Source organism: Empidonax traillii, unplaced genomic scaffold (assembly GCF_003031625.1).
Source record: "Empidonax traillii isolate 1590-97213 ecotype Southwest subspecies unplaced genomic scaffold, ASM303162v1 scaffold25:size3598162, whole genome shotgun sequence".
Taxonomy (NCBI): domain Eukaryota; kingdom Metazoa; phylum Chordata; class Aves; order Passeriformes; family Tyrannidae; genus Empidonax; species Empidonax traillii.
In genome coordinates this window covers 1,786,398-1,801,490 of record NW_020955218.1, presented here as the reverse complement: position 1 = coordinate 1,801,490, position 15,093 = coordinate 1,786,398, and the positions used below count along the sequence as shown (strand labels likewise).

Genomic DNA, 15,093 nt, shown 5'->3' with positions numbered 1-15,093 from the left:
GGAGCGCTCGGCAGCAGCAGCAGCAGCGGAGGTGAAGGCGCCTCTCCCGGTATTTGAGAGGCTCCGCTCCGGCCCCGCCCCGCGGGCCCCGCCAACGGCCGCGCGCGCCTGGGCCGTAAGGGAGCCGCGCCGGGAGCGCTCCGGGCCCGCCCCGAACCCCGCGGGCAGCCCCGGCGGGGAATCCCCGGCACGGCACGGCACGGCACGGCGATCCGCTCCGGGGGTGGGGAGGAGGCAGTGTAGTTGCGGAGTTCTGGTGGGTCCCCACCTAGTGCTGCTGCTTGGCCGAAGCCTCCTGGTCTATGCCCCCTCTACAGCCACTTCCCTTCCTTACAAATGAATTTCAATTTTCGTTTAATGTCGTTTTATGGGCTTAATATCACAGAATCGATTAGGCTGGAAAAGACTTCTGAGGTCGTCGAGTCCAACCTGTGACCGAACACCACCGTGTCAGCCAGACCATGGCACTGAGTGCCACATCCAGTCTTTCCTAAACATCTCCAGGGATGGTGGCTCCACCACCTCTCTGGGCAGCCCATTCCAATGTCTAATCACCCCTTCTGTGAAAAAAAACTCTTCCTAATGTCCAACCTAAACCTCCCCTGGTGCATCTAAAGACTGTGTGCTCTCATTCAGTCACTGGTTGCTTGGGAGAAGAGGCCGACCCCCATCTGCCTACAACCTTCTTCCAGGTTTAGTAATATAGTACTATTTAGCTAATATAGTCCTACTTAAACTAATTGGTATTTAATACAGCCTTATGCTTTAACACAGTTCTGCTTAAAGCAATATTTACCTGATATTCAGTGCAGGTTTCCCCCCGTCACGCTTTTCTTCCCAACATGCACAGTCACAGTGCCACGCTCATCAGCTCAGCCTTGGGATTGCCCCACAGGTCATGCCAAGGGTGTTTTACCAGGGAGGGGCTGATCTTTAGAGTGCTTTCTAAAGTTCCTGGGACTCCACAAAACGGACCAAACCCACTCTGATTCAGGTTTAAGTCGTATTGGTCAATCCATCAGGTGGCTTCCTGCTGGGAATGATGTAGGGGGGAGGAAAAAGTGACATCTGACAACTTTTTTGTAAGTTCCAAGGAACTGAAGAAAAGTTTCTGTTTCTTCAAACTTTTCAGCTTGGTCTCAGAAAGTCAGCACTGCTAGCCCCAAGTAGGCAAGACACTCTCTCTCCCTTGTGCCCAAAGTATATTTTTTCTCTTGAGATAAGTGTTTTTTATATTTTTTGATTCTGGGATCTGAGTAATACAGATTATATATTTGTATAGGATATGTTAATAATAAACAAGAGATGTTATCTTTTGCTTACAGAAACTCATGTGACTTCTGTGCCTGAGACATACAGAAAAGCCCCACAGGTTTGGAAATACTAGTTTATCCACTTTCCTGCTATCCACAGGCATTTACACCGTTCCCAAGATGCCAAGGGAAAACGTTACTTTTTCTGCAGCTTGGTTAGGACAAGATTAGTTTTTTTTTTTCTTTCCTTAAAGTGCTGTGTAAAAGGATGCAGGTTAAGGAGGGAGGCAAGTCTAATACCTATAAAATGAAGCAGGAGACCCCCTCCCTTCCTCTGGCTCTCCAGGAGGATGGTGCCAGCAGAGATGCAGCCACAAGTCACCACTGTTACTTTTCACACATTACCACCTGTATGATCCTTTTCCCTGGTAATTGTGCTGCTGCTGCTGCTGTTTAGGATTTAAATGTGGAAGATACACTCAGGCTCTGCTTGAACTCTTAAGAGGTGTGTGGCTAAGTAGCAGCATCCTTACAGGATTAGGTTTGCTTTCTCTTAAAAATGCAACTGCTAATGTAGGCAGCAATTGCTAATTGCTGTCACAGCACTCATGGTGAGGAATTTTCAAACATGTAAAACATGAAGGAAGCTAGAGTGGTGGGGTTTTTTAAGGCATGACTTCCTCTTAGTTATTTTTCCTGACAAGTTACCTTCATTGTCTTTATCCAGGCCGAGTACAGGCAGGAGGGCTGTATACGATAATGTATATCTGCTGCAGCCAGAAAGGGGCTCTGCACGTTACTCAGTGAGCCCACTGACATCCTTCCTGTGCTCCTCACAGCCAGGGCACGTTTTCCCTCCCACCTCGGTAACTTCCCTGCTGTTCCTCACCTCCTCCCAAAGAGCTGGGGGATGACGTCAGGTGGGTGAGGCATCTTCGAGGGCACAGACACCACCTGTGGAAAAGGCCAGAGGCTCCTGAAGGCGACTTTCGTTATCAATGAAACAGGAAAGCAGCAGCTGCCAGCACGCTGGGCTCCTGGGGCGGGGTTTATTTGTTGGAGGGCCTTTTCCTGGTGTTATTTCTTAGACACACGTGGCTGATCTGTGCAGGACGTGCGATCCTGCTCGTCTCGGAGGGCTGGCGTAGCTCTTTGCCCAAGCAAGCAATAGATGAAATCGTCCCTAAGAGACCAGTTGGTCCATTCATAGTTTATAAAATAGCAGAACCTCTGGGTCCCTAATCGAGACTGGAGACTAACAGGCTTACAGTGTAATTAAATAGCCATGATGAAGTGTCACAACACTTGTCTCCTAAGCTATGGATGGGAGCTGACCTCCTGTGTCCCAGAGCCCATACATTTATTTTTCTTTTGGCATCAAGGGAGAAATCCTTGTGGACTGGCCTTTTGACACCAGAGAGTTTGAGTTAACCCCACCCTCCCCGGCTTTCTCCCACTACTATTTTTTCTCCCACTGCTATTTTTTCTCCCACTACTATTTGAAAGCAAGAGACCAAAAGGACAGGAAGAACTGCAGGGTTTGAAAGGTTCTCAAAGAACTGCCACCCTACTGAGATGCACAAATGAACAAGTGAGCTGTGCACCTGCAGCACAGCCTGCTAGCCCGGCCTCCAGGCAAGGGGAAATCCGAAGCCCATCATCCCTCCTGCTGCCCTAATAGGTCTGCTTTAATCACACCACCTTAGGAACACTAGGGTTCATCCTTTGTTTTGAGAGTGGTTGAGTGGGCAGGAAAATAAAACTCATTGTTTGGGATTTCCCTGGCTGGGATTTCCCCACAGCATCCTGTGTGAAATTTCTGCTTCTTTAAAAAAAAAAAAACTAAAAAAAAGGCACAAAGTTTTTTCTCTCAAGTCTCCTCACTGACAGCAATGCTGCTGGCTGAATGCCAGGCTTCAAGCTCCTGATGTTTATTGGACCCAGCACCCACCACTAAGGCTGAACAGCTGCCCTTTTCAAACAGGAGATACCCAGATACCTTTTCTGGACTCTTGAGCTGGTGAGGTTGAAATCCTGAATCCTTCCAGTCTGCTCAAGGGGCACAGCTCTGGAGCTGCACCTTGCTTAGCTCATATGGCAGAGCTGGCACAGTGCAGATGAGACGGGAGCATGGAATGGTGGAGACTTAAAGCAGCAAAGTCAGCACAGAGGCATTAATTTAATTCTCTCCTTGTTTTACACCAGTATCAGATGTTCATGCTGGTTCTGCAGGCTGAGGAAGTGAGCTACACCTACAGAAATTAAATCCTAGTTTCTACAATTCAATTTGTATTACCTTCATCCCTTCTTGGCTATTTATCATACTTTTTTATTTCTCTTTGCAGGAAATCCAAAGAAACAATATAAAATATGGAGAAGAGAGGACCATGTATTTGGGCTGTACCAAGATTGATTTGTTTGCATCAGATAATTCAGAGTGGCTCAGTGTTCCAGCAAAGGAGAAATTGAAGCCAGGCCCTTTAACACCTAGGTTTTTATCTCTCAATCACCTTCCCTCAGGTCCCAGCTCGCTCTTCAGCCATCAACCACCTGAGTGAATGCAAGGAAAAAAAACGGAAACTCCACCAACAAAAAAGAAAAAATAATTAATGATTTTATTTTTTTTGTTGTTTTTCTTTTTTTTTTTTTTTAGTTCAGTTGGCCATCTGAGGTGCTAAAATCTCAACACCAACGAAGCAAGTGTGCATAAAAACAAACAATAAAACACAACCCAACAGAAGAAAACAGGCTGGAACAGAGTTGGTTTTGTACAGGTAGGGTATATGCTTTTCTGTTAACACTCCATACATGCCAACCGTAAGAGCCTCGAACGATCTGAATATCAGAGTTCACTTTCATACAAAAGGGAAGATGCCAAAGCAGATCCCTTCACCTGGATTAGACTTCACACGCACACACCCATGCACGCACAGATACAGAGCATTTAAGTTACTGCAATGCCATCAGAACATGGCATCCTCCCCTTCACATCCTGCTTTCAGTGACACTCTCATCTGCCTGCTACCCTGCCTGTAGCGGTACTCCGAGCACTCCAAAAGCAGGAACTTCTGGAAAGCTTCTAATCTCTGTTATTTTACAACAATTGAGAGCCAGCGATCTCTTTCTCTGTGAACTATATACAGGCTGGTTTTTAGTATGCTTTAGAGTTCTCTTTCTTGCAGACAGTGATGACTGAAATTCCCATAAAGCCATAGTGCGGCTTTTCAGTTTGTACACAGGAGAGTTTATAATGCAACACCTTTCTCATCCACTGGCGTCTGGTGTAAACACTTCAACTGAAAACTCATTTTAGAAGAATGTTAACCAAACAAGGTGTAGCTGTGAACATTTTAGGAACAGCTGCTCACAAAACGGAACTGCCCGCTGCTCTAGATCATGCAGTCTAGACCACTTATAATACTTCATAACGTTCGGGATTAGGATGTATAAAAATATTAAAAACCACCAGAGTGCACACAAATGTGGTGACTAGCTCTATGCAAGCACCGTGTTCTAAGAGAGGCCTAGGCATTGCACAAAACTCAGATTCTTGACCGTGGGGGTAGCCCACGGATCCACTGGTGTCTTTACATACAAACAAATATTTACATAAAATGCAGAGATGGAGAGAGAGAAGGACAGATTTACAACTTGCGGTTTGCTTTAAAATACGTTGTTCAGCAATGCAGTTTGTAACATGCCCTAGTGAGAACACGGGGTACTGGTTAACTGAAAGAAGGAGTATGTCTGAAAGTTGGAGCTGAAATGTCTCGTCACCTCCCCACACATTCGTTCTCTGAAGCTCAGGATTTTACAGCCATTTGTGAGTTTTCATGAGAATATGGTTAAAAGGAACAGTTAAAAAAAAAATGTACTGTGAAAACAGCAGATTAGTTGTTTTGGCAGTCCTCACTCCCCCAGTCCCACTTGCCTCCTGGGTGTTCCCAGGAGGTTGGTATCCCCCTCCCTTCCCCGTAGGGGACTGAAGTGCTTGCCCCATCCTCAGTGTGCCCATTTCAAAACGAACACAGCTTGGGTTCCAAGCTCGGCTCTCTCCCTACCTCCGGCAGGGATGAAGCAGTCAGCCCCTGGTACAGACTGTGTCATCTGGGACAGACACCCCGGAGTGCCCACTCCTCGGAAGCTGAGGGCCTTCTCGCTCTCCTCACATGTGAAATGGACACACGTCATTGAACGCACATGGCTGAGTCACGCACTGCTGCCCACGCGGGCAGCACAAAGAGCTAGAACATCCTACTTGGATTCTGATACAAATAAGGAATCTTGTGGTCACAAGAGCCTTCTTCAGCTTTAAAAATATAAAATTTGGATTAAAAATATTCAGATAGTAAAAAAAACCAGTATCTGATATGCAAGTCGTATTCTTAAAGTGCAACTGAACAGCAAATACAAGTTGTGCCTTTTACAACCATTTTGATATAAAAAGGCCTTTTAACATTCCCTTTCATGTATTTTTAATTAATTTGTGTGTGCGATGTTAGCTCTTCATTTTCATCCTCACTGCTGGAGGCCTTCAGCATGATCTAAGCCTAAACTGGTTGGGTTATGTGGTTTTCCAATGCAGTACGAGATTACGCTCACAAGTGATATCACTCTTCAGCACTGCAAAGATCTGGCCCATGTTCCCCAGCATGAAAGGGAAAAGGAGTGATCTGGTATTTCTTCAGGACTTTGTTCTGTTCTGCAGCTCACATTCAATGACCTTTCGTTACGAGTTAGATGTGGTCCATATACCCAGTGCACATAAAATGGACTGAGGTCAATCCTCTGCACAAGACAGTTTACAATAAACTTTATATCTAGCTTCCCTCTTTCTTCCCTCCTGATCTGCTCCAGCTTCCAGTGGCCCCTCAAACGCAGACTATGTAAACTTCCATTGCCAGCTTGCCTTGGGCAGCTGGCACCTGCACTGGCAAATGGGGGGAATTCTGCCTGTTGGACATCCTGTCGGTAAGCCGACACTCCAGGATGCTGGGATGGCAGTTATCACTTGCTAACATACACAGTTATGAAGTAGCACTGCATCTGCCTGTCTGCTTGGTTTCACGAGCATCTGGATTAGAAGACACTAAGGAGGAATAAAGGGGGGACACTTAAGGTGGAAAAAACACATTTCCACAGTTAGCAACCAGCACCGCTCAGAGTCCCTGGGGACACTCTGACCCATTCTCCCTCAGCCTGAGGTATGCTCCCAGGTCAGAGGGGAATTCAAATCATAGACCTTGCCTTACAGGACACCTCTCTGAGCAAAGGACAGAGCCAACAGAAAGACACCATGCTAACTTCTGTCTCAGGGCAAAAGACTAGAGGATGTTCAGCCCTGCTTGGGTGCCTTGCACCAGCAGTCAAAGTTCAAGCTGGAGGAGTCAGTGCTCCGTACGAATGTGCTTGGGAATGGGACACTTTCTCAAAGACATTGGGAAGCAGGCTTGGTACTTCTTTAACAAGAAGAGAACACAGTCAGCAGCCCAAGGTGGAAAAACCTCTTAACACATCGCATGAAGGATGGGACACCTCCCCAGTGCATGGTGCTGCTTCAGCTCTGCAGGACAAGGTAAGGACACGGTGTTCCCAGGGAATCTGTAAGACAGTGAATGGTGCTGAGTTGCTCAGTGCATATCCTGCTCACTGGTTAGTGTGTGACCACGGTCAGTATCCTCCTGGCTGAAAAGCAGCAGCTTCACTAGCTGAGCCAAGAGGAGTTTCTTCAATAGATGCAGCAGGAAATGTGCTATTTGTGTTTTCAGGGAAGTCCCTCTAGCTGTATCTCGGGAGCGTGAGGGTCCCCTCTTTCAGTGAGAAAGAGACATGGGATATTTCTACCTCACTGTTTTGGCTTTCTTGTTATAAAAATGTAAAATTTAAATAAATATAGGTTCATTAGTTTATTAGTCCAAAAGAGGGAAATCTAGGATGCAGAAGAAAAAGGACGCTAAGAACACAAATAGATTCTTAAACTCCATGAGTGTGCAGGGTTTTCTCACAGAGGAAAACTCCTAGGGCAGGATGCATCCGTGGGTACATAAAGGCTCCCCTTGCTGTGAAGCAGGGACCGATCCGCAGTAGTGTCTTTCTCTAACAGAGTTAAAACACTCCCTCCACAATCAAATATGTGTAACAATCAAAGTATTAATAAGAACACTAATAAATAGCCACAGGTAACAACGTCCAGTAATTTAGAAGTGGAAGTTGTAGGATGCAGCAGGCACACACACTCATCACTCGTCCATTTGTTTCCTAAAAGATACAAAAATGAATCTTCTTTCAAGTATTAAAAAAATAAGTTAATTGACATAAAGGATCAAAGTGACTGAGGGCCCAGGCAGGTCTTAAGCTTCGTTTCCAATGTGCAAAAACAGAATACAGAGGAAAAAAAATTAAAACACTGAAAAGTCTTAATTGTGGTTCAGTCACTTAAGGGCTTCTCCCTTTTAGGGGCCTAACAGCCAGGGAATGCTGCCTGGGAACACCCCTGCCCCAGCACACACTTACCACTGTCCCACAGCAGTATTTTCCAGTGTCAAAACAGTCACAACAAAAACAGAACAAGGAAGCCCACCAGCCTCTGAGCTGTGGCCATGAAGACTAAGGCCAGCAGTAGCTGTCTCTCCAGTGTGTAGCAAAGCAGATGGGCATCTTCCCTCTCTCTTCTTCTCCCCTTGTTCCCCACAAGAAGATTTAGGAGGCTATGATAGGGAGAGAGTCCACTGATGCCCACTTCTCTCTAAAAACCAGGAGGCAGAGAGTTCTGTCACACATACTAGCAGTGTCTTCTCTGTCTCGTATTTCTTCATATCCATGCATAATGATCAACTGCAGGTTTCTTTGGTGGGGAGGAAGACTAAAGCAAAGAAGGTGTTGCCTTGGGCTTCTGGAGCTCTCTCGGACAGCTGACTCCACTGCTACAGGCTGCTGTGGTTTTCCAGGAAGGGTTGCCACTTCCCTCCCTTTTATAAGAACTGGTGTAGTAAAAACGGGGAAGGAATGGACTGCCATAAACCCAGTTTAGTTAAGGGCACTTCTTCCCTTAACCTCCTTCCCCACACATGGATTATTCCCCTCCCTCCTACCACACACACAAAAATACGGTCCATTGTATAGGACCTAAAGGAGACTCCAACAGTCTCAACTCATTTCTTCAACTTGGCTTGCAGACATGTAAAACTTAAGCTTCTGGAACCAACACACTTATCAAAAGGCTTCTGCGTGGTTCAAACCAAATTCCTGCATGCTGTTGGACCCTTCGGAGATTTCCCCTTCAACATCTTCCTATCCGCGTAATTCTGGCAAACTCAGGGTAGGCCAACTGGACAACACAGACCAGCAGAGGTAAATGTGTTAAGCTCAGGACCAGTTCAAGCTAAAACCTTTGGAAAGCATGACTGCCTCCAGGTCCTTGTCTTCTTCTTTTTCTCGAAGCCGTTGCTCCTCAAGGAGAGCCACAAGAGAATCTCTCTGCTCCACTACTTCTAGCATCTCGTTCAGGATCCTCTTCTCCTCCGAGAGCTCCTCATCTGTCTTCAGATGATCTACAGAGATATCCAAAACTATCAGCTTACAAAAGGCTAGAAATAAACATATACGATCCATGAAATATTCCTTTCTGCTCTCACCTTCTACTGCCATCCTCTCCCGGAGTTCCTGCTGTAACCGGCTCTGCCTGTCTTCCAGTTCTAGCTCCCGAGCACTGAAAGGGAAACATCAGAAATCCAAATTCTGGGTATATTAAAATACTGCATACCTTACTTCATACCCACTCTCAGTTTCTGCTGCCTCTATCTGCCTATCTGCTGTGCATTTTACCAATGTGTTTCAGAATATATCTTCATTGCTTTAAGAGTTTTAAGTGTATTTTTAAAAGATTTAATAGTACTTTCAGCATTTCAGGTTCTTTGCCTTCAGGTAGGAAGTGCAACGCCAGCAGTTTTCTGGGTTGTGGGTGGGATTAAATCTAAAACAGAGTGAAAGAGCAAACAAATCTGCAAAACCTCCATGTATCTCCTGCTACTTCCCACTCTGAAGACAAAGTTACTTATTAACTAAGGACATGTCAGCCACTTGCAGATTGCAATGCAGACAACACGTTGGGGCTTTTCTGCTACGGAAACTAAGGCCATCAGCTCCACAGCACTGGGGTGAGCTGACATACTCAGAAACTAATTTCAGTGAATGTGCATCATAGGAACAGAGAAAACTCCCAATTTCATTAACAGGAAAAAAGCTTTATCACCTGAGCCCAAACGAGAGGCACTGGGGTCTCACTGCAGGCAGAGAGAAGGGCCACATGGCAAAAGTGACTGAATTAAACACTTCTGGCTGTGCTTAAAAGCGAACTCTACCAAAACAGGAGTCGCTCATTATTTCTGCATTGCTCAAAAACCCTTGCATTAACAATGTTTGTTTTATACAAGAACAGTCTGAGAAGGACTCACATATATGTACTTCCGCCCCTGCACAAATAATTGGAACTTCTATTCCTTACTGCTATTACTCCTCCTTCTGCCTCTCTTCTGAAATGTACAGCCACAAAGCAGCCTAAGAGGCTGCTGACTTCTGGCCCTATAGAGAAGACAGTACTGACAGATTTTTCCAATACTATTTATGACACAATCCCCATTTTTAACACATTCACTCACAATATCATCAGTTCGGACTCGTAGCGAACCAAGGCATTCTTCTCCTGCACCAGCTTGAACCACTCCTGCATCAGCTTGGGGTCATCCTTCTTACCCATGCCTGCCAAAAAAGAAACCTGGTAAGTTTTCAGGTGATTGCCCTGCAGTCCTGACAAGCCCAAACCGCAAAAACAACAATGGGGCAAAATGTGCAAAGAAAGCCGAGCAAGATGCTGCCAGAGCACTCCCAAGCCGGGTCCATTCAGTTTGCCTAGAGTACACAGTTGAGTGGAAGTCACCTCCAAAAGGATTTCTCTTTGGAGCCTAACTTTTTTTTTCCTTCCTGATTTTCTTGTGATTGCTTGTTTCTTCCTCACTCTTACTGCAGAAACCCCTAAGCATTTAATTTTTCCTTTCATCAGAAGAGTTTCATAGATCCTTAGGCCAGTTACTTAAATGTATGCTCATCAGAAAAGGATTCAATTGCCACTCCATGTGTTTGACCTTTTATTTTCTTCAAGTGCATGTCCTCAGTCTTTTCTTTTACTAGCCACACCTTTTCTTTTCTTTTTATTTTTTTTTTTTAAGTCTAAATTAATCTTTTCTGACTGCTCCTCCTAGCCACATGTATCTATTCATCTTGAAGATCCCCTCTGCACAGTGAACACAGAAACTAATTCTACTGTATTACACATCAGCACTGGAAAGAAGAAGAACCCCCAGACACATTTGCTAACATCAAAGCAGAATAAAGATACCTTGGACCTTGGCCACCTAGTACAGAACTCTTAGCTGGAATGTCTTTTATTTTAAAGCCAACTCCTAAACTTACTCAATAATCCATTGATGGATCTTGTATCTGCCAGGAGTCATGTGGAATAAATGCAGAACGCTGTTCCCAAAGCCTTCTATTGATATTTGTCAAACACAAGAGCTTACAAGCTCTTGGTCTGGGCCACTTATTCCACACTGAACTGCCTGCAGATGAATTCTGTGCCTCAGATCAGACCCCATCAAGGACAGTAGCAATGTTCCTGCCTGGGTGGAAGTGGATGCAGAAGGCCTCAAATCAAGCTCAACAGCACTTTCAGTTTGCTGCATCCTTTCAGCTTGCGTTGCATGTAACCCAGGCACCCCAAAATAACTAACAACCCTGCCTATGTTTGTTATCATGGATACATACTCTCTGCATCAAGAACAAAAGCTCTCAAATAGTCCATCTGATGCTAAAATAGTCAAGCAGCAATCTTACTATCCAAACTCTTCGAGACACTTCACTGACACCGCATTAATGCTAGTTAATTCAGGCACACGCCCTGCCTCACCCTTGGCATGTCACAGAAGTGCTGCCCTGGAGCTACACAAAGAGAGAGCCTACAACTCCAAGTAAACTTTGGCTTAGGCTGAGAATACCTGCCTTTCACTTGTCAGAGCAGCCCCTTGGGCGATACCAGACCCGGTTGTAACCACCTTAAGGCTTTATACCAGTGTGTTGCTCAGTTCCAAGCATTCCTTTCTGAGCATCTCTGCACAATATGCCCACGTGGCGACAGGAGAGGGAGACTGTACATGCAGATGTCCAGTGCTGTGGCGCCATGAAAACACTGGGAAGTCTCCCCTTCCTTTCCGATGCCAGGATGTATAGAAAACAAATGCCTCTAAGAAAAAGCCAAAAACACAATGCTACTGACCTATGGAATACGTAAGTATTTTTAAACAGCCAATGAGCAGAGGAATAATGGGAGGATTGGAAAGGGAGCACTGACAACTGATGTGAAGGGAGCACCATGGAAAGCAGATAAGTGGTTAGCAAAATTACACCATGAACACACATAAACAACCCCTTCCCCATGCCTTGGCAATGGAAACTCTATAGTGAACTCCATTTGGGACAGTTAAAGAATGCACTCAGCAAGACAGATGAGGGAAAACTGGTCTAACTTATGGTCTGCTGGTTTTTAAAGTTCAAGGATGTTTTTGCAAACCAGTCCTTATAAAGACACAGTATTCCTTTAATCCCTACATGGTAATTAAAAGGCCATACTTAAGGAAAGAGATCTTCTTCCCTTACCCCACCTTCCAAACATCTTTCAGGAGGAGTAGAGAAATTGAAGCCAGCAAACAAAACCAGAAACTTTCAAGTGTGACATTACTGGCCCCATGGCAGCTGCCCAAGGCCCCTCCCAGTCGCTACACCTTCTCTAGCACAGCTGGGACTCGCAAAAGGGACACTGTACCTTTAGTAACTTGCCACAGGCTCAGAGAAGCTGGTTACCAGGTTGCTACGGAGAAGGCTGGTTTGGGGACACGGCAAGAAAAGGGCTGGGGACGGGGCTGGGGGCCTCGTGGTCACTATCTGACTAGTGCTGCTATGACAACCCAGCTGTGGTCAAGGAGGACAGGGAGCGTGAGGTTACGTTACCTTCATGGGCACAGCAAGGGCAGAAGGAGAGAGGTCTACGACGTGGTGTCCCGGCATTGGGCTCAACTTCAATAGGACCAAACGAGGAAGAGGAAGAGGCAGGAGAGGAAGAGGAAGTTGGAAGTGGAACGGAAGAGGAGGAAAGGGGTGAAATAAAAGACAAGCAAAGGACAAAAAGCATAAGAGTGAGAAAGAAAGGAAACACAAGAAGAAAAGAAAAGAAAAAATACAAGAAAATGGAGAAGCAGAAACAAGGGATACAGTCTACAGATGAATAATGTCCCTAATAAGCACAGATAACACATGAGAGGTAGACTGAGGTACTGGTGAACTCTTACTGAGCTGTACAAATACCAGGCAGGAGGTTACTGTTAGTGCATTTTTCCTAATGTACATTTTTTCAATTGCTCGGTCTTTAACCAAAAAGGTTGTGACCCAGATGTCAGGACTAGCAGAGATGAATATTTAACTCCTGCTGACAACATCAAATTTCAAGCAGGGTTACAGTAAGTCTTGCCTGCTTGTGTAAGACACCAGCTGTAAGCAGCCACCCTACCTTAAAGCCTTATCAGGACCATGCTCTTATCACCGTGGCAGCACCCACTGGTGGTAAAAGTGTCCTTTAAAATGGAATAAAATGTCTTCAGACAGGGAACATCACAGGGAGAATCCGATTACCGTGGAACCAGCCTGCCAGGATCTGCTGTGTCAAGTATGGTGAGTACACATGTACTCAGCTGGATTGTTGTGCTTAGAGAGGAAAAGGCTTTTTTTACGTGGATAAAAAAGTGATTTGCATCAGGATCTGAGGGGGCAATGACCAACTGAGGGCTTTGCAGAGTTAAAACAGTAAATTTAAAGCTCTCCCTTGACGTTCTCATTTCACACAGCATTTTAAAGCTTACAACTCCTGTTAGTAGCAGTGACTTACTGAACCTTTGTCATCTTTTCTGTCAAACAGCGAAGGACACTTCTCACCTCTCAAAAGGTTCAGCTGCTTTGACACCAAGAATTTGCTTTTCAGCTGTACTTAATGTTACAGAGATAAACATTAAGAAATAACCAATGTCACTAATAGTTACAGGAGGACATGCACCAGGGAGGTGATGAGCCTGAAACACCAGAGGAGCAGAATGGAACACTCACTGCTTTCAGGGCACAACTGCATTTATAAAGAGGAGGCATTTCTGTGCTGGGAAAAGGCATAAACTCCACAACAATAATATGGTAAGAACAAGGCTTTTTTTGGAACACTCAGCAGAGTTTGATGTACGTGGTTCAGAGAAAGCTTTATAGAACTAGAATACTCGTGGACTGGGAAGGCTTTAGAAGGGACCATCACAGAACTAGACCAGCACATGGAGGACACACTGGAGCAAGAGGGGGAGCACACCAGCTTCCAAGCCCGTGACTAGCAGCGAGGCTTTCTCAGACGGGAAGAAACCTCTGTACTGGGAGCAGGAAGGGGTGACATTGGGAGAGGTGCCACAGTTGGCCATAGGACAGTTACAAATAAAGCATCGTACCAACATTAGGTGACAGTACCAGAACCTTAGTCATAGTTGTTCTGAATTTTCAAACTTCCTCATTTGAAATGAAAAAAAATACTAAGGGTTTTGTTTTTTTTTTCTACATTTGTCATTTCACAGATCAGGTTACAAAAGCAATAACAAACAAGAAAAACTCCAAACCACAAAGGCACTGTGAAGAATAAGCTTCCACACAAAGCAGAGCATTTAGTGCATGACACTTACTAATTGTTTTTTCATTTCACATCCTATCTTACTCAACACTAATTCTTCTACATAAGCTTTAATACTCTAACTTGTTCTAACCACTGTTTTGGTGGGGGGAGGGGGTGTAAGGACACGGGTATTTAACTGTATGGAAAAATCCACTTCAATTTTTCAGGGTTTGAGATGTCATTCAGAATTGGGGGGATGGGGCCTTTGATAAATTTCAAACCATGGACATACAGACTTAGTGAGGAACTCCCAATTCTTCATCTTTGATCTGAAAAAAAAAATACCCAGTATGTGAAAATGTCCTTCATCTTGCTGTGAAATGGCCACAAAACTACCAGTATTAGTCATCAGTGCACAAATGGTCTGATACTAGGAAAGGATACCATCTTTGATCTCCAGTAAAAAGACACAGGAGTTACACAGCAGCTCACTAATATGGAGCTCACATCCCAACCACATTTTCTTCCTTTGCTCTTAGTTATACTCCCACTCTTGTCTAAGGAAAACTTGTCCTTGGGTCAAGTTGCAAAGTCCATGGTATCTGCAGTAGTCCTGTTACTAGAAATGTTGACATTGTTTTTCAGTAAGATAACAAACATAACCTGTACAATTAAGAGTCTTTCCATCTACTTCAGATGTTGCATCAGTGAATATGCGATCATTACAACTGCTTTGGAAACAACTTCTGTCCAAAGCAGGATGATTAGCAAGGCTTTAAGGAGTCTTCCTTATGTACTGGGGGTCCTTAACAGTAAAAAAAGAGCAAAGTACAGCCTGAAAACTTAACTCCCAATGGTTCTCTAAAGCTGTAAAAATTATTATGTCCTAAAAAATGCCATAATCTGAAGCTGCAAGTATTATAAAACACATCATGCAGCAGAATTTTAAATATATTTTAGAAATAACTTTTAAGGTGATAGTCATGAAAACTGCCTCCCTATCCTTGCTAATAAAGAGTATCAACATACAGTATGGACTCGAAGCAGACTGGAATAGGAACTTCTGAACTATAAGAGAATAACTATTTCATTGTACAG

The 15,093-nt window shown here is 44.7% G+C and overlaps 1 protein-coding gene across 6 annotated transcripts in view; it reads right to left on the bottom strand.

Annotated features, from left to right (window-relative positions):
• Positions 1 to 3,847: 3,847 nt before the first annotated feature.
• Positions 3,848 to 15,093, bottom strand: part of MICAL3 (microtubule associated monooxygenase, calponin and LIM domain containing 3) — a 169,122-nt gene continuing 157,876 nt past the window's right edge. For 4 of the 6 annotated variants that reach the window (XM_027905499.1, XM_027905472.1, XM_027905480.1 and 1 more), the window contains 4 exons: positions 12,312 to 12,377; positions 9,911 to 10,010; positions 8,888 to 8,961; positions 3,848 to 8,803 (listed from right to left, as the gene is read on the bottom strand). In XM_027905499.1, the coding sequence (XP_027761300.1) occupies positions 8,619 to 8,803; positions 8,888 to 8,961; positions 9,911 to 10,010; positions 12,312 to 12,377 (425 nt within the window). In that variant the 3' untranslated portion in view covers positions 3,848 to 8,618. The remainder of the gene's footprint in view (positions 8,804 to 8,887; positions 8,962 to 9,910; positions 10,011 to 12,311; positions 12,378 to 15,093) is intronic. The other 2 variants (XM_027905518.1, XM_027905509.1) reach the window with 1 other exon arrangement.